Source organism: Gracilinanus agilis, chromosome 6 (genome assembly GCF_016433145.1).
Source record: "Gracilinanus agilis isolate LMUSP501 chromosome 6, AgileGrace, whole genome shotgun sequence".
Taxonomy (NCBI): domain Eukaryota; kingdom Metazoa; phylum Chordata; class Mammalia; order Didelphimorphia; family Didelphidae; genus Gracilinanus; species Gracilinanus agilis.
The window spans coordinates 53,653,759-53,677,360 of NC_058135.1; the positions used below are offsets into that span (position 1 = coordinate 53,653,759).

The 23,602-nt window shown below is 36.7% G+C and overlaps 1 protein-coding gene across 1 annotated transcript in view; it reads left to right on the plus strand.

Moving 5' to 3' along the window:
• TET2 (tet methylcytosine dioxygenase 2) overlaps positions 1-23,277 on the plus strand; it is a 60,792-nt gene extending 37,515 nt beyond the window's left edge. The window contains exons 7-9 of the mRNA XM_044682144.1: positions 8,664-8,801; positions 14,645-15,005; positions 21,001-23,277. Coding sequence (XP_044538079.1) covers positions 8,664-8,801; positions 14,645-15,005; positions 21,001-22,445 — 1,944 coding nt within the window. The 3' untranslated portion in view covers positions 22,446-23,277. The remainder of the gene's footprint in view (positions 1-8,663; positions 8,802-14,644; positions 15,006-21,000) is intronic.
• The last annotated feature ends 325 nt before the right edge of the window (positions 23,278-23,602 follow it).

The window sequence follows — 23,602 nt, forward strand, 5'->3', positions numbered from 1 at the left end:
ATTCAGCACTGATTTTTTTTAAATATCAGGAATGCTTTGAAGTTCTCTATTCAACTAATCATTTTTTTCCTTGAAGAAGTAGACTCAATTTTGCTGAGTAGGTGGTTCTTGCTGGTAATTCTTTGCTTTCTACAATATTATATTCCAAGCCCTCTGCTCCTTTAATATAGAAGCCACTAAATCTTGTGTGATCCTGACTGTGGTTCCATGAAACTTGAATAGTTTCTTTCTAGCTACTTGAAATATTTTCTCTTTGACTTGGAAACACTAGAATTTAGCTATAATATTCCTGGGAGTTTTCATTTTGAAAATGCTTTCTGGAAGTGATTGGTGTAGTCTTTCAATTTCTATTTTACCTTTTGGGTTTAAGATTTTGGAGCAGTTTTCCTTGATAATTTCTTGAAATATGATACCTAGTTTCTTTTTTAAAAAATTTTAGCATTCGGGTAATTTAGTAATTCTTAAATTATACTCCTCAATTCATTTTCCAGTTTAGTTGTTTTCCACTAAGCTATCTCACATTTTTCTATTTTTCATCCTTTTTTCTTTGTTTTATTGTTTGTCAAAATCTGATGAAGTCATTAGCTTCCACTTGCTCAATTCTAATTGATAAAGAATTATTTTCTTCAGTGAGCATTTGTACTTTTATCCCCCCCCCCCCCAATTTGGCCAATTCTGTCTTTTTAGGAAGTTCTTTTTCTTCAGTGAATTTCTGTGCCTCCTTTACCATTAGGACAAATCTGTTTTATAAAGTGTTATTTTATTCACTATTCGTGTGTGTATGTCTTTTACCACTGATAATTTATTTTCACAATTTTATTGCATCAATCTCATTTCTTTCCGCAATTTTTCTTCTACCACTTTTCCCTCTTTTAGGAAAAACCCTTCCAGCAATTCTTAATGGCTTTGGATCAAATTAGCATTTTTGTTTGAGACTTTGCTTATAGACATTTTTACATTGTTATCTTCTAAATTTATATCCGGTGGTCTTTTCTGCCTCTATAGTAGCTTTTTATCAACAAGGTTTTTTTTGTTGTTGTTTTTGCTGTTTGCTTATTTTTTTTTCTTGACTTTTAACTTTATGTTAAAGCTGGAGTCTGCTTACCTATGGGTGGGAAGGCATTGTCCCAAACTTCTAGCTTTTTTGTGCTGATGTTTTCAGAGCTATTTCTGAGAGTCCACAAGTTTTTTTTTGTGCTTTCAAGAAGGTATGACACGGGGAGAGGCATGACCTATCCTGGTCTGTGTTGTGGTCTTTACCAAAGAAGGACCCCTACTCACTTACAGTCACAAATTCTAGTGCTTCTCTTGGCCCTGCAATGGTGACCAGGTCCTACCTTGTGACTGACCAAAAGGGCAAAAACTTCCTTTCTCCCAAGAACTAAAATCCAGAACTGTGTAGAGCAATAGTTACTAATTAGTACTAGCTGCTCCTAGTTCTATCAGAGGGTCCCCATAATCTCTTTCTGACCAAATGTCAAATGTTACAAAGGATTTTTAAAAGAAGAACTGAAGAACTTGCATTTATTCATTTTGAAATAAACAAATTTTATATTCAGTGGTCTTTAAGCAAATACTTTCCATTGAATAAATGCAATTGCTAGAGAAATAATTAAATTTGGTGACTGAAATGCAGAGGGGACTCAGTTTTTTCCAGCAATAGATGTTTTTCTAAATTCAAATAAAAAGTGTGATACTCTTTGTATTCTGCCTATTTGTAGTTAGTATGGCTTTGTTACTTCATTTAACTTCTCTCTTCTCTAAAGTCTTCTAGAATCATTTAAAATATCAACATACTTTTGAAAGTTTTCAGTAATACAATACCAAAGCAAAACAAATAAAATGAGGTTCCCATTAGAATGTGCTTTTCAATATGGTCTTTGAAAAATTTTTATTTGATGACTTTAAAAAAAGCAGCTGGACAAGTTTTCTCCTTAAGCAGATATTTATTCATTATGTTCAGTTCAGTTCAGAACTGATGACCCTAAAGGTTTTTCACACTTAGCCATTCTAGTTCCACATGTACAATATTACTTAAGCACACAGCTGTGTAATATATTAACTAACAATCAAATAAGAATAAAGAAATTTATGATTCAATACACTTTCTATAGTTCTGTTGAAATATAATTGTTGGTTTAAGTAATATCTGGGTAGAATTGTATGTGAAAATATTGTTTAAGCCTGGATTTCTACCATAAAATGAGATAAATTTACATTTTGATCATACTTGTGGAAATTCAAATCATTATCATTAACTGATAGACACTAATTACTCTAATAAAGGTAGAAAAGCTACCTTTTCATATATCAAACAGACATAAGATTAACCTCCATGAGAAAGCTATTAATAAACTTTTTTATTCCAATGAATAGCAATGTGTTTTACATTTTTAAATTATGTTCATGAAACTATATAGAAGATAAATCAATTTTTATATCCTCTCTGTGCTATATATATGGTGTATCCCAAAAAATCTTAGTGCAATTTTAAGCTCTAGTAGTTTAAATAGAATATACTATATATGTGATTATATATATGTGTGTAGGCAACTAGTCAAGGATATTCCTCATCTATTTTTTGATGAAGTATGTTCTTTGATGATGTTATGGGTTGATGAGTTAAGGGGATTTTATTTCTTCCTCTAGTAAGAGAATATGGACATGCTATTTTTATCTCTTCTAGGAATTTTTTTTAATTTTAAATTTTATTTATTTTTCCATATTGTTCATTTTTGTGAGTAATCTTATAAAACCAAAACACCAAAATATCAACCCAAATAAACAATTGAAAAATTATTTCATCTGTATTCTGACTCCAACAGTTCTCTCTCTGGAGGCAGATAACATTCTTTTTTCCCCAAGTTCCTCAGAATTGCCCTGGATCTTTGTATTGCTGAGAGAAGCTAAGTCTATCACAGTCAATCATTCAACAATGTTGCTGTTAGTGTGAACAATGTTATCCTGGTTCTGCTTATTTCATTGCATCAGTCAATGAAAGTCTTTCCATCATTCTGTGCAGCACAATATTATTCTATCACTATTATATACCACAATTTGTTCATCCATTCCCCAATTGTTGGACAAATCTTCAATTTCCAAGTCTTTACCACCATAAAAAGAGCAGCTTTAAATATTTTTGTACAAGTAGGCCTTTACTCTGCTTTTTATCTATGGAATATAGAACTAGTAGTGATATTACTGGATCAATGCATACACTGATATCCCTTTGGGCATAGTTCCAATTTGCCCTCCAAATGACTGGATCAGTTCATGACTACACCCTCAGTGCATTAGTGTCCCAGTTTTGCCACATCCCCTCCAACATTTATCGTTTTCCTTTACTGCCATATTGGCCAATCTGTAGGTGTTAGGCATTAACTCAGAGTTGTTTTAATTGCATTTTCTAATCAGGAAGGATTTAATACATTTTTTTCAAATGATTATTGATAGCTTTGATTTCTTCATCTGAAAACTTCTTATTCATGTCCTTTGAACATTTGTCAATTGGGGAATAACTTGTATTCTTCTTTAAATGTTTGAGAAATGAAGACTTTTATCAGAGAAATTTGTTATAAATTATTTTCCCCAGTTTGTTGTTTCCCTTCTAATCTTGGTTGCATTGGTTTTGTTTGTACAAAAACTTTTAAATTTAATATAATCAGAATTATTCATTTTACATCTTGTAATGTTGTCCATCTCTTATTTTGTCATAAATTCTTCTCTTCTCCATAGATCTAACAAGTAAACTATTCTATGTTCCCCTAACTTACTTATAATATTACCCTTTATATATAAATCAGAAAAAAATCTCAAAAGCTAGGATCTTTGGATTTATCTAACACTAGATTGCTGAGGTCATTTACCCCTATTCTATTCCATTGAGCCACCCTTTTATTTCTTGGCCAGTACCAGATTGTTTTGATGATTACTGCTTTATAGTACAGTTTAAGATCTGGTACTGCTAGGCCACTATCCTTCACATTTTTTTTCATTCATTTGCTTGATATTCTTGACCTTTTGTTCTCCCAGATGAATTTTATTATTACTTTTCTTGTTCTATAAAATAGTTTTTTGGTAGTTTGATAGGTATGGCACTGAATAAGTAAATTAAATTAGGTAGGATTGTCATTTTTATTATATTAGTTTGGCCTAACTGTGAGCAATTAATGTTTTTCCAAGTATTTAGTTCTAACTTTATTTGGTGACAATTGTTTTGTAATTGTGGTCATATAATTACTGTGTTTGTCTTGACAAATAGATTTCCAAATATTTTATATTGTCTAGAGCAGTGATGGGCAAACTACAACCTGTGGGCCAGATGTGGCCCCCTGAAATGTTCTATCTGGAAGTGCAGCATTATTCCTAATCTGACAAATACAATGAGTAGGATACAATACAATGAAACTTCGAAAAACTTGCCCTAGAAACAGACTGACAGATGAGCATGTCCTTTTCTTTGGCCCCCTCTTTTAAAAGTTTGCCCATCACTGGTCTAGAGTGATTTTAAATGGAATTTCTCTTTCTAACTCTTGCTGCCAGACTTTGTTGGCAATATGTAGAGATGATGATGATTTATGTGGCTTTATTTTGTATCCTGCAATTCTGCCAAAGTTATTAATTATTTCAACTAGTTTTTTTAGTTGATTCTCTGGGATTCTTTAAGTATACATCATATCATTGACCAAAAGTGATAGTTTTGTTCGCTCTTTGCCTACTCTAACTCCTTCAACTTCTTTCTCTTATTAATAACGCTAACATTTCTGGTACAGTAATTATTATTACTGTATTACTATATATTAAATTATTAAATTATTATTAAAAATATTAAATAATAGTGGTGATAATGGGCATCTTTTTTCACTCCTGATCCTTTTAGGAAGGCTTCTAACATCTCCTTTGCAGATGATACTTCTTCCAGGAATTCTTATTAGGTTTAGGTTTAATTAGCATTTTTTTTTGAGGTTTTGCATGTAGCGGCTTTCACATTGTGTTTTCTTCTAAGTTTATATCTTGGTCTTCCCTACCATTGTGGAAATTTGAGTATGGATCTCATCAGAATAAATTGGATTAGAGGTCCGTGGGGTGAAGTCTTATGGAAAAATATATCCTTTTTGCTAGCCTTTCAAAGGGCAGCTTAATCCTGATTTCTATCTTTTTCATCCTCTATTGAATATCTTCAGTTTAACCTACTGGTATCTTACTGGTGCATATTTGTTTGCAAGTTGTCTTCCCCATTAGACTATGAGCTCCTTGAGAGGATCCTGGTTTTTTTACAATTTCTTTTTCATTGTATCCCTAGTAGTTAGCACAGTGTCTGGCACAAAGAAGGCACTAAGGGTTGACTTTTAAAACTTCTTTTGTCAGCCCCCGTGCATATGTGTATTAATACCACTTTGAAATGCTGTCTAGCTATGAGGCACTAGCTATTGAGTATATAATTATATGTATGTATGTATGTATGTATGTATGTATGTATGTGTAACTGAAAAAACCTAGGCAACAGTGGTAGTTGCAAATAGTATTAATTCCTTTTGACACATATAAAGATTCTTCTTTAGTTTGCATTTCTTCCCAAGTGGCACAGTGCTTTTGTTCCAAATGAAAAGACCTTCTCCCTCTCTTTTTGTTATCTGCTTACCTAATCCATCCACTGCTTTCTTTTCCAGTCATCCCAAAACCCCACCTTGCTTAGAGTTATGCTTTACTATGTCCTCATAATGAATTTTGTTCTGCCAGCTGTCTTCTGGTTACTAGTACTTACCTTCTTCAAAAGGTTGCTATGATGATCAAATGTGAAATTCCCTATTAAAGTTACATGTCATCATCATCACTATTATTTAATTATTCTTTTCTTTTTTAATGGAGTTAAGGAAGAAATAGTTTATACCACCATAATATATTTCTCATCCATTCCCCCTCTGTCCATTCACAGTATCCTACCCTAATTAAAATAAATCATCATATGCTTCCAGAATCTCTTTTTCTCCAAACCATAGCTACCCAAAGCATCTTCCTGTGGAACAGTACTGACCATGTCATGCCCCTTGCAAAGCCTTCAGTGGTTCTTTATTCTCTCTAACATAAAATAAAAACTCAGCCTGATATTTAAAGCCTTCTACAATCTTGACTCTAATCTACCTTTTCAGTCTTCTTCCTTTGCTCATATTGTACATTCCAATCAAACCAGAACCAACTATTCCTGAGCTTGCCAATCCATCTCCCAACTCTGGGCATTTGCAAAATATATTTCCAGTGCCCAGAATGTCCCTCAACATCTCTACCTCCAAGAATCTTTAGCTTCTTTCAAGATTCAACTCAAGCACAAGCTTCTCTGAAAACTCTTCTTTAATGCCAATACTCCCCAGCTATTAATGTTCTCCCCTCAAATAAGACATTTACTAAGAGGCAGTATGGTGAAGAGGCTCCAGAGTTAGCCCCCAACCAGGAACACATGTCTCTGTTCCATAATAGCTATGTGATCCTGGGCAAATTATTTAACCTCTCATTGGTATCAAACTCAAATAAAAGGGGATGGGGGTGATAATGAAGCATATATAAGGACCCCTGCTGCCACATATTAACTTAGAATTATTCATATATTATATGTATGCTATATTTCTATGATCTATGTCCTATTTTTATTTATTTTATTAAATGTTTCCCAATTACATTTTAATCTATTCTGGGTATATTTCAATTGTGGTAGCATTTGATACCTCTTCTCTAAAAAACTAGAGAATGCAGAGAAAGTAGGAACCTTCATTGATAAAGGGAGTTTCCTCTCCTAAAAGTTCCTTAAAAGACTAAAATCACAGGTCTAATATCTATTTACCTACATATGTATAAGTGGAATCTCTCCAATAAGGAACTGTTTCTTTTTAGTTTTTCTTTGTATGTCCAGTGCCTAACATGAGCCTAATAAAATTTTGTTAAATTTATTGGCTATAACTATTCGTAAAGAAGATATATTAGAACTTCAATGATTCTCACAGGCATGCTTTTCTTTAGAATATGAACATGATGGTTTGATTTATAATCAGGAAGGCATGAATTTTACTCCTCCCCCTATTCACTCCCACAAAGCATAGAAGACTAATAATCAATCCACATTTACATAGGTTTACTGGTAGTAATAATGTAGCATGTAGTTTCTGAGTGGTTATTTGGAAGGAGCATTGCATTCTGTGACCACAGAACACAGTGAAACTAATGAGACCATTTGTGAATGAGCTCTTTGATCTTGGCCTCATTATGTTCCTGTTCCATACCTGATCTTTCCAATCTTCTTTCAACTTATACCCCACTAGGTACTCGTTGATCCCATAATACTGATATGAATATATCCTGATTCTTGGCTTTGTCAGTGGCTGTCCCCATGCCTGGAAAGCTCTCTACCCATCTCTGTCTCCTGGCTCCCTTTGAGTCCTCAACAAAATTTCGTCTTCTGCAGAAAGTCTTTTCCACTCATCCTTAACTCTAGTCATTTCCCTCTTTATTATTTCCAATTTATCCTGTATATCACATTTGTATAAAGTTGTTTGCATGTTGTCTACACTATTAGATTGTAAGTTAATCAAGAGCAGAAGCTGTCTTCTACTTTGTTTTATCCACAGAGCTCAGCACTTAATAAATATTTATTGATTATTATTGATTATTCAATAATCAACTGTCCTAATCAGCCATAGGTCTACCGATATATATGAGTTTGGTCAGTACCATCAATTTGACTCTTTCATTTGTATTAATTCTTATTTCTCCAAATACACCAGATTCTTATCAGTCAGGCAAAATCCATAGATCCCCTCTTATAATAATGTTTTTGAAATATTTATAGCCACACTCTTTGTGGTGGCAAAAAATTGGAAAATGAGGGAATGTCCTTCGATTGGAGAATGGCTGAACAAATTGTGGTATCTGCTGGTGATGGAATACTATTGTGCTCAAAGGAATAATAAACTGGAGGAATTCCAGGTGAACTGGAACGACCTCCAGGAATTGATGCAGAGTGAAAGGAGCAGAACCAGAAGAACATTGTACACAGAGACTGATACACTGTGGTAAAATCTAATGTAATGGACTTCTGTACTAGCAGCAATGCAATGATCCAGGACAATTCTTAGGGATTTATGGTAAAGATGCTACCCACATTCAGAGGAAGAACTGCAGGAGTGGAAACACAGAAGAAAAACAACTACTTGAACATATGGGCTAAGGGGGATATTATTGGGAGGGAGACACTAAATGATAACTCTAGTCCAACTATCAATAATATGGAATTAGGTCTTAATCAGTGATACATGTAAAACCCAGTGGAATTGTGAGTCGCCTACAGGGGTTGGGTGGGGGTAGGGAGAGAGGGAAAGAACATGAAATATGTAACTATGGAAAAATATTGTCAAAACATTTTTTAAAAAAATTTCACAGATTTCAGATTAAGGAACTCTGACTTTGATATCCTAGAAGCAGAAATACACAAAAATATTCAAGAAGCAAAGAAAAGGGATGGGTTTTTACAGTGTTATTGTGACAATGTATTTGCTTTATATTATGTAATTCTTTTTTTTTTCTTTCTGTAGGGCAGAAGTACAGAAATATTAATGCTTTGATACTAGGTGTATGTTGATCAGGTTCATGCTCTTGACTCCTTTGTCTTGTTCCAGATTGAATATGAACACAGAGCCCCGGAATGTCGTTTGGGTTTAAAGGAAGGTCGCCCATTCTCTGGTGTCACTGCTTGCCTGGATTTCTGTGCCCACGCCCACAGAGACTTGCACAACATGCAAAATGGCAGTACACTGGTAAGTGATAGCAGTTCCCACCAGGGTCAGTTCCATTCCATGTGTCAGAGGGTTATACTTAATGTATAAAATTAACTATATTTCTTAATGTTATACCTCATTAAGAAAAAAATATTTTCTCTTCAGAAGCCATGTGAAGCAGTATTTTTATGAATGGGTTGCTGTTGTGTGGTGACCCTGCTTGGCATTGCTATTGCCCCCAGAACAAGCTGGCACATTAAAGCCAAACCCTAAGACAAGCGTATGAGAATTTCATGGAAATCCTGTGTACGAACCTACAGCAGGGAGAGCACATTGCCAGCTGCAGCCTGCCTCCAAGGAACACTCGCAATGCCAGAGTGTCGTACGTCTGGCATTTCACAATTCACTGATCATAGAATCATTCACTTGCCAAGATATCTGTGTGGTCTGCATTACAAAAGAGGGTTATGTGCCTGGATGGATATCTGGATTGGGATTAAGAGGAAAAAGAGAGGTATGAGCATCCAACTGAACCCTTAGGTTCTTGGACTACCTTTACCCCATCATTGGAGGAAGAAAGTGCCAAAGAATAAATCTGGAATGGTACCATGTCTGTGGTCTCTAACTGTGCACACTTCCCCACTGTTCCCTTTCCCAGGCCCAGGGCTTTCTTTTTCCATTGGTAGAAAAAGTTAATCACCTCTGCATCTGTCTATGAGTATCCAGACTTCCCTGCCATTCTTGACTTTCAATTTCTGCTTCTATGTCTAAATCACATCAATAGATGAACTGACAGGAGACAGGTGGTGTTTTTGTTTATTTGTTTAGCAACTGTACCTTTTACTGTAAATGACAATACAGAAAATTCTCAATTATTCACTTTGGGGATTTTTCACAAAATGGCTTTTACCAGGAACAAAATATCTCCCACTTTTTGAACTAATCCCTCCTACTGCCATTTATTTGAAACTTATTATGTAAAGAGGAGCAAGGAAGACTAGACTCTCATGAATATTTGTTGTGTGACTCTGGGCAAATTATTAAATTTCTTGAAGTTCCAGGCAATCATTGCAGAACAGGTGGCCATTTACAGCCCCGTATCAGTGAAATCACTAGCCTTATCTTATAGGGGAAGACTCTGGGCAGGACAGAGATACAGGGTAGAAATAGGGCTGGCCTCAGAGCTAGGAAGTTTGAGGTTTTAATTCAGTCTAGGTTGCATGCTGTATGACCCTGAGCCAAGTGACTTAATCTCTTGGTGCTCTGGGCAACTCTTTAAGTCTGTAAGTTGCAAAGAAGATGAAGATTATGCTTTTTTAAAGCCCTTACTTTCTATGTTAGTAACAGCTCTAAGACAGAAGGGTAAGGGCTAGGTAAATAGTGCTAAGTGATTTTCCCAGCGTCACACAGTTGGTTTGAACTTGGATCCTACCAATTCCAAGTTGGATGCTCTATCCATTGTGACACCTAGGTGCCCCAAAGATCTATATCATTAGTGGGAATTTCCTCACTGAAAATTCCATGTGGCTAGATGACAAATCCATTTCTTACTCCTGTGCTTTCAGATAACTGGGACATAATGTGATATGGTAGAAAGAGTGGGGAATAGGTTTTGATTAACTTCATGTCTATAATTAATATCCTATTGCTTGCCTTCTTAATGGATATGGGACAGGGAGAATTTGGAACTCAAAATTTTAAAAATGAATGTTATTTCTGGACTTGGAGTTGTAGGAGCTAAATTCAGATATTAACTTAGAAACTACTTATGGATCCTTTTATGTTTTGTTTTGTATTGTTTTTTTTTAAGTTATTTAACATCCCTGGACTATGGGATCTCATCAACAAATAAATATGAATAAAAAATAAAATAAACAATGAAGTATTTAGGCAGTTTCTAACTCTCCCAACACCAAGGTTTAATCCTAAGAACTATATTACAAGCAAACAGAAAGTGTTTTGGGATTTCAGAGGAGACATATAATGTGCCCATCTGGGGTAGTTACATATTGCAGGTCAGCACCTATCTGCTTTCTAGAGGCAGTAAGGTCTGAACTTTGAAGGAGGAGTATGATTTGCTGTGGCTCCTAATTCTTTTTTTCTACAGTGCTTTAAAATTTACAAAAATGCTTTAAAATTCACAGTAATCCTCTGAGGTAGACAGGGCACAGAGAGGTGACATATTTTGCCCAGAACCATATAATTGATAAGTTTAAGAACTTCAATTCAAGTCTAGGTCTCCTATCAACCTAGTGTTTGCCCCCACTTTAACACACTGCCCAGCAACTATAAAGGCAAAACTGAGTTAGGACATTCCAAATGAGGGAAAAAGCAGGAAAAGACACATAGAGGTGGTGAAATTCATAAAGGAAAGTTAGGTTTGTCTGGCACCGGGGACTGGATAAAGCCTTTAACCTGTAGAGAATGGAGAATCTTTACCAGTACAGTAATACCATGAAAGTAATATTCTAGGAATCTAGAATGCTGTTTTAGATAGATCAAAGATAGTGAAGACCCAGGGGCAAGGGGATCATTTCAGAAGTCAAGGTTCTGTCATAAGAAAATATAGCAGGAAGGAAATTACAGAAGTCCAGGAAGAAATATATTGAATTTGATGACTAGTTGGATGTGACAGAGAAGAGTAAAGGAGGAATCAAAAAGGACATTGACATTTTGAGCTTCAGTGATTTGGAGAATGATGGTAACATTAAGATATAGTTTAGAAAAATCAGAGGAAGGAATTTGTTTAAAGATGAGATGGCAAATAAGTTCTGATATAGAGATATTCCATTTGAAGACATGAAAGGATATTCAAATGGAAATGTTGAGAAGGAAAAAGGAGTTTGGAAGAGAAATCAGAAGCTGTAAATATCTATTTGGGAGTCATTTAGGTATAATATAATCTAAATTATGGAACTGTGATCTTTGAGGGAGCAAATGAAAAGATAGAATAAGAACGCTAATGAAGAACCCCTATGAAGAGGAAAAGGGGCCAATGAAGAATCCAAAGAAAATAGTACCCAAAACAATAGAACCGAGATCATCCAGTCTCATAGAAAACAGAAGAGTTTCAAGAAATTAAAAAAAAAATTGAGAGAATCACATGCTGCTTCACAAATGGTGAATGGGGGAAAGATCATTGGATTTAACAGTTAAGAAGTCAAGAAGCTAGAGACAGGAGGTTCTAAGTTCAAATCTGGCCTCAGACACTTCCCAGCTGTATTGATTCCCAGTATTGATTCCAAGATGGAAGGTAAGGGTTTAAAAAAAAAAAGTTTTTTTAAGTTACGAGTGATATCAAGAGCATTGTTTCAATAATTATGACACCCAATTTCAGGTTACAGGAAGTGAGGAAGGAGTAAGTAGTTTTGTTGTTTGTTTTTGTAATTCCAATTTTTTAAAAAACCCTTACCTTCCATCTTAGAATCAATACTGTGTATTGGTTCCAAGGTAGAAGAGTGGTAAGGGCTAGGCAATTGGGGTTAAGTGACTTGCCCAGGGTCACACAGCTAGGAATGTCTGAGGCCAAATTTGAACTGTGTCTAGGCCTTGTTCTCAATCCACTGAGCCATCCAGCTGCCCCTTATAATTCCAAATTTTGTCAAACCAAGTCTACAAATGAAATCACAAATCTCCTATATGTTTAGCTTACTTTTCTTCATATCTACATAATAAATCCCATCCACTAGTCACTCCTCTCCCTCCTCACATCACAAAAGATATTGTCAAGGCAGCTAACACATATAGATCAAACAAATCTTTCTCATATTTCACCTTTCTGTTCACTTTCTGGAGATGGCATTCACAGTTTATTCTTCCAGGATTAATTCTGTGGCTGTGTATAATGTTTTCCTTGTTTCAGTTAGCTCTTCATTATCTCATGTAGTTCTTTCCAAGTTTTTGGTCAGTCTAGTAGTATTCCATCACAATCATGTAGCATAATTTGTTTAGCCATCCCCCAATTGCTGGGCTTCCCTTCAGTTTCCAATTCTTTGCCACCACAAAGAGAGCTGCTGTAAATATTTTGGAACATAGGAGTTCTTTTCCTCTTTCTCTGAGGAATGAGTAAATAGTGAATGTATAACATTCTTTAAAAAGTTTGGCTAACAAAGGAAGGAGAGTGTTAGGTGAAGTTTTCAAGCTATAGAGGAAGATCTATGTGTATTTGGAGACAGAAAAGAAGGGGAAAGTGAAGGGAAAGAATAAATTGCAGGAGGCAAATTCCCAAAGGGAAGGGCTTCAGGGCACATGTAGATGGATTAGAATGGTGAAAGACTAGAAAGAGCCATATGGTAAGAAAAGGCTATTAGGAAGTTTGTACTTTGTGGTTTTCATTTCCTCAGTGAAGTAGATGAAGGACTCATCTGCCAAGAGAAAGATAGAGTGAAGCGTAAGATCATGAATCTCAGTAGTATTGCATTACCTTGTTGCATAGCAGATGATGAGTAGAGATTGATTGAGTTTTTGGAGTCTCTAAGAAACTGAGGAATTATGAAGCTAGAGATTATGATAGAAACATGATTAATATGGATTTGGAAGTAAAGAAATATGTAGGATGATGGTAGAAAACCAAGTGTGGGGGAAGAATATGAGTGAGATGCTAAATTCAGTTGAGATAAAGGAAATGGATACATGGAAGCAATAGTCAGTAACAACAAGGATTTTCAGATTTTCAATGAGATCACTAAAGCAGATGGTGAGAGAGAGTGAGATGAGAAGAGGGGAGAGGAAGAGAGAGAGAGACAGAGAGGCAGAGACAGAGACACAAAACAGTTGAGAAGTAATACAAGGGATTAAGGAGAAAGCCAAATCTCCCCACTTCCTATTCATTATCATCAACATTTATTGAATTTTATGCTTTATGAGGAATAGAGAAAAGAGAAACTATTGCAGGGGAATCAAGATAAAAGCCACATTTTTAGTTCAAGCAAAGAGCAGAGAATTGCTTAGTAAAACAACAGTTCTATAGGGCACAGCAGTGGAAGGAGAAAGTAGGTAAGGGGTTAGAGGGAAGACAGGCATGACAGGTGAGGAAATGCTAAGAGATTAAGTGACTTGCCTAGGTTTATACAATCTAGTGTCCAAGGCAGAATTTGAACTCATCTCTTCCAAGTTCAGCCCTCCATCCAGTGTTCCGCCTTTGAAATGCAAAAGTAATTTGTTAGGATGGTGGTTTTGTCCTAAGCCTCAGTTATTTAAATCCTAGTAGTATCTTAGGAAGGAAAGGAAAGGAGAAGAGAAGTAATCTGTAAATTTGATTTAAAACAGCACAGGAGAAAAGAAGGAAAAATGAAGGATTGAAATGGTACCATGGAATATATCACTAGCATGGGCCAGACTATCATCTCCTGACTCTTTCTCAAATAGATCTTCACTGGAGAATCTTCTGGGCTTTCCTTAAACCAGGAAACTAGGACAGTTAGAACGCAAAGTTAGAGAGGGGCACCCAGTATTGAAGTATTTCTTTGGGTACAGACATCTTGCAATTGAAAAGGAATTGAGAAGATTATTTGATAAAAAGTGGTTTGAAGAGAATGCTTTGCTTTTTACATATTTTAGAGTGCAATGTTTGGGGTGAGCAAAGTGAGGAAGGCTTCTGGCAGGATAAGTATAGATCTTGCACAGAATAATCTCAGATTATATATACCAAGAGCACTGCCTTGGAAGGTGTAAATGGGACCAATTTACCCATTTATTTACTTTCCTCCAAAGAGAGTAGGTTTATGATTCATTTCAACCTTGTGCTTCACAAAACAGTCAAGAATGATTCTGGATTCCCTTGGTAAGTGGTATTACACCAGCCAGCATTAAGTGGACAACTATTTTTTTTTCTCACTTTTTTGATCAGAAACTGAAGCTGTCATTTCTTTTTACACTGTTAGGTATGCACGCTCACCAGAGAAGACAATCGGGAGGTTGGTAGAACCCCTGAGGATGAGCAGCTCCATGTTCTGCCCTTGTACAAAGTCTCCAACATGGATGAATTTGGAAGTGTGGAAGCCCAGGAGGAAAAGAAGAGGAATGGGGCCATTCAGGTGCTTAGTTCCTTTCGCCGCAAAGTCAGAATGTTGGCTGAGCCTGCCAAGACGTGCCGGCAGAGGAAATTGGAAGCCAAGAAAGCTGTAGCTGAAAGGCTCTCCTCCTTGGAGGCCAGCTCAAACAAGAATGAAAAAGAGAAGTCAGCTTCTGGACGTCAAAAGCAGGCTAGCTCGGAGACAGCAAACCATGCTAAACAGTTGGCAGGTGAGCTCAGTTTGGGGTATTACAAGTATATACATTGTGTGGAACGACCATAGGGAAAGAATACAGGATCATTTATATTGAATGGCACACCTTGTGATCTTCTTTCCTATAGCACAATCCCCAAAAGTGGAATGAGGTTTGGGTCACTGGGAATTTCCACTTGGATGCCCTTTCATAAAGATCCGAATATGGTTTACATAAAAATTAGCATCACGTATAGCCTCTAAATGATAACCCAAATGCAAATATTTATAATATGGAAATAAGTTTTGATTAATGGCACACGTAAAACCCAGTGGAATTGCACATTAGCTTAAGGGGAGGAAGGGTGGGAAAAGGGGAGGAAAAGAACATGAATCATGTAACCATGGGAAAATTCCTTTTCATTTATTTATTAATTATTCCCCCAAACCCCAAGACCCCTAAATTATTTATTTATTTCTGTTGGCCATTAATTAATTAATTAAATAAAGATTTTTTTTTAGGATTAAAAAAGAAGTTAATATCACAGATGGAAAAGTGAGAAAAAGCCACTGAAGTTGGCCATTAGAAAATCATCAATGACCTTAAAGAGCATTTTTCCCAGTAGTTATGAAGACCAATCTAGGTTGCAGAGGATGAGGAAGAAGTAACCAATGAATATATACATTCATCTGAAAAGTTCTGCTAAGAAAAGGGGAAAGTTAGGGCTTTCAATGGAGGGAGCAGTTGCATCTGTACTCCCTTCCCGACCTTTACTAAAGGATTAGATATTTAGAACTAAAAGGGCCCATACAGGCCATCCAGTATAATCTTGTGGGGGCAATTAAGAGGCACAGTAGAGTGCCAGGCCTGGAGGTAGAAAGAGTTAAAACTTGTCCTAAGGTTTTGAGCCTAGTTAACTGTAAGAATGATGACATCTAGCCAAAAAAGAAAAAAGAATGCTGACATTACTGATGGAAATGAGTAAGTTGAGGGTGGAGGGAAAACAGTAACAGTGTTGATTTTGGACATCCTGAGTTTAAGGTGATTTGAGGATATCTAGCTATAGTTACAAAGCACTTGGAGAGATGGGGACTAGAGTTTGGATGATGAAAAGAGAATTGAAGCTAGAAGATAATATGTACTTACCAAGAACAAAGCCTGGCGCAGGTGATTCAGAGAACCAAGATTTGAACCTTAGGGAATGCCTACAGTAAGGAAGAAAGTCCAACCAAAGAGTGTTTAGTTAGTAGGAAAATCACAAAAACATGTTAGTTCAGCATCTTCTCTTTTTAAATGTGGCTGTAGAAGTAGTCCTGGAGCCTACGAGTGATGGGAAACCACAGCTATAACCTGGGTCTGTGGTCTGGACCAGATCAGGGTATGTGAAGCCCCTTGACCACAGCTTCTGACCAAGACCATCATTTTGGAACTTTTTGGACTTATCTCAGACATCAGAATGATACCCTCCACTGCTTTGAAAACAAATATTCTTCTATTGATTTCTGAACCTAACAAAAATATGAATGTTTAAAAAAAATTTCATTGATCTTATTTGTCTTGGTAGTGGCCATTTAGAAGTAGTGTGAGCAGGTGAAATGGATAGAATTTGATCATTATGTTTGGAAGATTATAGGAAGGAACCTTAGAGATTATTTACTTCAACTTCCTTATTTTACAGGCAGAGAAATTGAAGTAAAGGGAAGTGATTTACTCTAGATTACACAGGAAAGAAATGATGGAGCCCCAACACTTAATAAACAACAATAGTTGCAAAATCCTTTACAAATATAACAAATCTACAGTATAGGTACTGTTATTATCCATACTTTACAGTTGAAGAAACTGAGGTAAACAAGTTAAATCACTTCTCCGGGGTCATATCATATTCAGAAACTGAAGGTCTCTGACATTGGATTTAAACTCAGATCTTCCTGACTCCAAGTCTGAGACTCTTATCTATTATACAACATAGCTGTCTCTGACTCCAAATCCAAGATGCTTTCCTGTCTCTATGTAAACGTATGATTTTTTTTGTTAGTTTATGACTCTGTGAATCCTTAATGCTTTGTTTGTAACAAAAATATTATTGGATTTAACTCATTTTGGTTTCGTCTCTTTAAATTTAGAGATTTCTTGGGAGATATTTACTATTTTTCATAGTTAGACACAGAATTGTAGGCATGAATTTTGTTCACGGGGCATACAAAAATATAGGAAGAGGAGACCTCATGCCTTTCTCATGTCATCAATATGTTTTAATCAATTATTATATCATTTTGGCTGACTGATATCCCAGACAGCCAGTGACGAGAGAACCACGAATAATAGAAAGTGATGGATGCTCCCCTTCTTGTCCCTTCCATTTGCTGCCTCGATACCAGAAGAAGGTCTGAGAAGCCATAGGGTGCGAAGTATTTCTTTCTGTTCTTGAAATCCTGGAACACCAGTTGATACCATCAAGTCTTAACTTCCCATTAGCCCACCTTGTAGATAAGTGCCAGTGCAAGACATCTCAGTGTTTGAGGGCTTGGTCATCCCCCCAATGTGGCAAAGTCTCAGTGTGATATTGGCCTTCCCTGGGAAATAATCCATTGTCATACTCTTAACAATAATAGCTGTCATTTTATAGAGCACTTTAACGGCTACAAAGCTTATATGTGTTATCTCTTTTGGTTCCCATGACCAAAGTGTTGCCATTGTTGTCAGTCTATTAGGAAGAATTGCGTGTGAATTAATTTGATCCCATTTCTTAAGACCCTATTGTGGATGGGAGCCAGACACACAGTTCACACATATGTATATGCCTGCATATGTATGTGTATAGATAGATAGATATAGATATAGATATAGATATAGATATAGATATAGATATAGATATAGATATAGATACCATAAGCATACCTGATCTTCTTTCTCTTAGGCTTTGTAGAGAGAAGGAGATCAGATGCCTTATATTACCATACAAGGATTTAAAAAATATTTTTGACTGATTATTCTAATTTCAGGGAACAATATTCTTTTAAGTCCCTTGGTTGAGTTGTGAGGAAGAAGGGTAAGAGACTTCCTTTTCAGAGCAACTGTTTTAATTCTTTTTCCCTAGATCACAATCCCCAGGGCTGCCAAAATTCCCCTCTTTCACTTGTATTCAATTCATATGACTTTTTTTTTAAGTTAGGTTGTGAAAAGGAAGTAAGAGTTTCTGAAAGTTTCACTTATAATATTGACAGTTTCATACATCAGCTCAGGCTATTTTCCTTTCCCCAAAAACCCATTAACTAGTAAGATTTGCCTTTTTAGCATGAGAAACTTTCTCTGTTGTTCCTTTCAGCTACAAATCTATGACCCTATTAGAGAAGGCCATTAAGAGGTTGTAGATGGTGGGATGCCAATCATTATCACCTTCAATTAAAAAAATGGACCTTCCTCTACTATAACCACAGGGATTAGGCTACTAGAAATAAGATCACCTGATGTGCCCTCCAAAATAAATGTGATTTTTATTTCCTTCCGGCATCCCCTAAATACCAAATGTCCAGTTTTATGCTGTTTTATTTTCCTATAGTCTAATTTCTTCAAATAAAAAATGACATTAGCCTTCATTGAAAAAACTGAAGGCACTTGTATTTGTAGCACAAAAGTAGAGACTCAATGGATCTTTTTTCCCTTTCTTCTTTAGATGCTCACCAACCTTTTTATTAGTTTTGTTTAACAATCCTTGATATTTGGCTATAGATTTAAAGTTTACAAAGTGACTTCATGTACCTAAGGTCATTTGAGGATTACAGAACTCTTATGAGTTGAGGCAGATCATATGTTTTCCACCTTAGGAAATGGAGATTTCACAACTGGCTTCTTTTCAGGTCTTCTGACTCACAGATCTATCCCCACTACACCAAACGTCTCACAACAAAACTATTAAACTGGGAGGAGGGGAGGCCACAATAAAGACTAATTAGAGCTTTAAACATCTTTTAAGATTCTTGAATGAAAAGTATGAAATGTGATTGTATAAGGTAATGACACTGATTTAACAAGCCATGAGCCATCATCAGTCTCATTATTATATAATCACTCCTCAGATTTACTGTTTTTGGACCCCAAATTCTAAAGAAAAAGCAACAACAATAAAACTAATAACAGCAACAACAATAAACTTACAGAGATCTGTTAGTATACTGTGACTTTAAAGGAGTTTTGTTTTGTTCCCAGAGTACAATGTGTCATTGTCTTAGCATCCCTCCTCCCAATTAAATTTCACAAACATGCTCTTCTAGCTGAAAATCTAGTTACAGATAAGGACAATTCCTGCTAAAATTTGTGGGAATTAGTTATGGGTAAAAAATTTTCTTTAGGGTCAGGTTATTGACCATTGAATATTTTTTTTAACCCTCAACTCCTGTGTATTGGCTCATAGGTGGAAGAGTGGTAAGGGCAGGCAATGGGGGTCAAGTGACTTGCCCAGGGTCACACAGCTGGGAAGTGTCTGAGGCTGGATTTAAACCTAGAACCTCCTATCTCTAGGCCTGACTCTCAATCCACTGAGCTACCCAGCTGCCCCCAACCATTGACTATTAATGAACAAGATGATAAATATCAATGAGGTGCAATTGAGGTTCCATTTTAATTTATGTTGTTTTCAAAATTCCCCTTCTGATCCATTTTTCAGATTCTACAGATTTGTCATTCTTATTTCTAATTTTTTGGCCACTGGTATGATCACTAAAACGTGACCTTAAATCAAAAGTTCTTAATCTTTTGGGGGGTATTAGACTCCTTCTGAAGTCTGATGAAATCTATGGATCTCCCTCAGGATAATATTTTTAAATGTGTAAAATAAAATACATAGAAGAGGATAACAGAGGAAACTAATTACAATGAAAATAGTGCTGATTTTTTTTCTACCCAAGTTACAGACCTCCCTGAAACATGAGTCCATGAACCTCAGATTAAGAACTCCTACTTTAAACACAATCCTTGTCATGTGATTTACTGGTCTAGAACAGAAGTGTCAAAGATGTGGTCCCCAGGTGGCATACAGTTGCAACCCTCCAAAATGTGGTTAAAACCAAGTTAAAATGTAATTGGGAAATATTTAACAAAATAAATAAAAAGGTAATAAAACATTGATGATATTAGACTTTAAAACTAAGACAACATGTGACCTATGGGCAACTAGATGACACAGTGGATAGTATGACAGGCCTGGAGTCAGGAAGACCTGATTCTGAGACACTAGCTCTGTGACCCTAGGCAAGTTATTTAACCCTTTTTGCCTCAGTTTCCTCATCTGTAAAATGAATTGGAAGTGGAAATGATATACCACTCCAGGATCTTTACTGGGAAACCCCAAATAGGGTTGCTAAGTATCAGAAATGACTGAATTGGCTGAAGAACAATAATATGTAGCCTTTGGGAATTTACTTTTATAAAGATAAACTATTTATTGAGAATATAAGGATAAAAAAAAGGGATTTCTAACTCTAAGGGATTCTAACTCCACCCAAATAAAACTTCCTGGTTCTGCAAGGAACTACTTCTCCTGTTTCCACAGGCTACACTGATCCTTCCTGATCTGACTCACCCAAATTTTCCCTATTCTACAATAAAAATAATACTATTGTCCTTATACAAAGTTATAAAAATAACAAAGACCAGCTGGCTGAGCCTCCTTTGGGAATCTTACATATGGTTGCCATGTTGGTGAATCTATGGCACTCGTGCTGGAGCATGCCAGAAGGGACTGCTCCCCTCCCCCTCTCCATGTATACCTGAGGACATTTCTCCCATCACCCACCCCTCTGCCCAGCAGCCCAATGGGAGTGCTTCCTCCCTCTCCTGTCTGTGTTAAGGTGGGTACAGCATGAGGGTTGTACTTTGGGTACTCAGTCTCCAAAAGGTGTGTCATCACTAGTTTAGGAGATTCTCATTCTATCTGAGTTTGACACTACTGGTCTACATTGTGGTTCTTACACAGATTGAAGTTTTCATTTAAGTACATCATCCCTTTTTATCCCCTCTCTCCTACTTACAGAGCTTTTACGACTTTCAGGACCATCAGTGCAACAACAGCAACAGCAGCCACAACAGCAGCATCCCCTGACGAATACCCCTCAGTCATCTTCTGTCAATTCTTATGCTACTTCAGGTCCCCCGAATCTGTATATGAGACGACCCAACCCAGTCAGTCCTTATTCCAGCTCTTCCCACCCTTCAGACCTTTATAGCGGGGCCAACCCTATGAATCTCTATACCAACTCCTCCCAGGCTGCAGGCTCTTATTTGAATTCTTCCAATCCCATGAACCCCTATGCAGGGGCTCTGAATCAGAATAATCAATATCCACCTTACCAATGCAATGGAAACATGCCTCTGGACAACTGCTCTGCCTATTTGGGTTCCTACCCTTCCCAATCCCAACCAATGGATCTATACAGGTATCAGAGCCAGGACCCTCTATCAAAGCTAAATCTCCCACCTATTCATACACTATACCAGCAGAGATTTGGAAATAGCCAGAGTTTTGGTCCCAAGTACTTGAATTATGGAAACCAGAATATTCAGGTGGATCCTTATAGTAGCTGTACCATTAGACCCAACGTACACCACGTAGGGTCTTTTCCTCCTTACTCCATGCACGATATCGATGGCCACTTCATGGACTCTGCCTCAAGGTTACCACCCAATCTGAACAATCCAAACTTAGATTACCCGTCTAGGAATAAGAATGGTGAACATCATCCACCTCCCCACTTAGTTCCTGACTACCACACTGCTTCAGGTATCTTCGGTAGCCCTCCTCACTCCTTCCATCTCCCAAACAAAGAACGCGAGATGCTTTCCCACACAGCTAATGGGTTGTCTAAGATGCTTTCGGGTTTTAACCATGATAGGACTACTCCTGCTCAAGGTGGCTTAAGCAAATTAAATGATGCTAATCATTTGGAAAAGCAGCTACACATCCCCGGCCAGGGTTCAGCCTCTGCCACAGAGGACAACGATGACGTCTGGTCAGACAGCGAGCACAGCTTTCTGGATCCCGATATCGGTGGCGTGGCGGTGGCTCCGACTCATGGGTCGATTCTCATTGAATGTGCGAAGCGTGAGCTCCATGCGACCACCCCCTTAAAAAATCCCAACAGAAACCACCCCACCAGGATATCCCTTGTGTTCTACCAGCATAAAAGCATGAATGAACCCAAACATGGGCTGGCTCTTTGGGAAGCCAAAATGGCGGAGAAAGCCCGGGAGAAGGAGGAAGAGTGTGAAAAGTATGGCCCAGATTACGTGCCTCAGAAAACCTACGGTAAAAAAACAAAACGGGAGCCTGTTGAGCCTCATGAACCTTCAGAACCAACTTATTTGCGCTTCATCAAGTCTCTTACCCAAAGGACAATGTCCATCACCACAAACTCCACAGTAACTACATCTCCATATGCCTTTACACGGGTCACAGGGCCTTATAACAGATATATATGATGTCACACCCTCTGTTGGTTACCTCATTCATAAAGATGACCACCAACTGGTCAGTGGGAGAGTTCTCATTTTGGGAGGCGGCAGGGGGGAGCGGGAAAGGGGAACAAATATCCTATTTATGTTCAACATGGTGGAATGACCTCAGCACACCAGCAAAAAAAAAAAAAAAAAAAAAAGAGGTAATCTTACCATGGTACTTAATTTCCACCGACTAGTCATAAGTGGTCACAGGTGGTAGGTAGGAAACGAGACCAAAGCATTCTATGCAAAAAAAAAAAAAAAAAAAAAAGAGGAGGGAGGGATGGAAGTGTTTCATAATTCACATTTTGAAAACACAGGTTCTATTATTGGATGAGATAATATGTAAATGTGAATTTTCCTTACAACTCTGCACATCTGTGACCACTTTTAATAATATCAAGATTGCATAGTCATGGAACAGGAGTCAAACAAGTACTATAGTGTTACAGTAGGAATCATAAAATACCATCTGGTGCTGAATATATGATGTACTGAAATACTGGAATTATGGGTTCTTAACATGCAGTTTTTTTTTACTGTAATCTTAATATTAACTTTTATTTATCAAAACAGATAACGTAGAAACAAGAAAACAACTAGATGGCAAACACTGAATTTGTTTGGAAATCCTAAAATATGGTGCTAAGAAAATGGTGTCTTTTGATAGAGAAGTTGAACATTTAATGCCTTCCTAATAGTCCAAATGTTAACAGTGTACTCAAATGCCTCTGAATAACACGGGCATCTTTTCATCCAAGTTTTTATCCAAGTTAATGTATTCTTACACAAGCTTTTAAAAAAAGTGGAAATTTGAAAGGTCTCTGGATTTTGCTCATCCAGTGAAGTCCTCATTAGGACAATAAGCATATCGATGTACATATATATATATATATTTATATATATATATATTTACATACTATGTATATGTGCACATAGACATGCACATCCATGTATAAGTATAAATATTTTTAATGGTGTTTTAGAAGCACTTTGTCTACCTAAGCTTTGACATCATGAACAATGCTAAGGTACTAAGACATTTGAAATGAAAACGTTTACTTTAATTTTAAAATGTAAAGTGATTTTTTTAAGGAGAAAAAGAAAAGCTTTTAAATATATATATTTTTTTCGTTTTT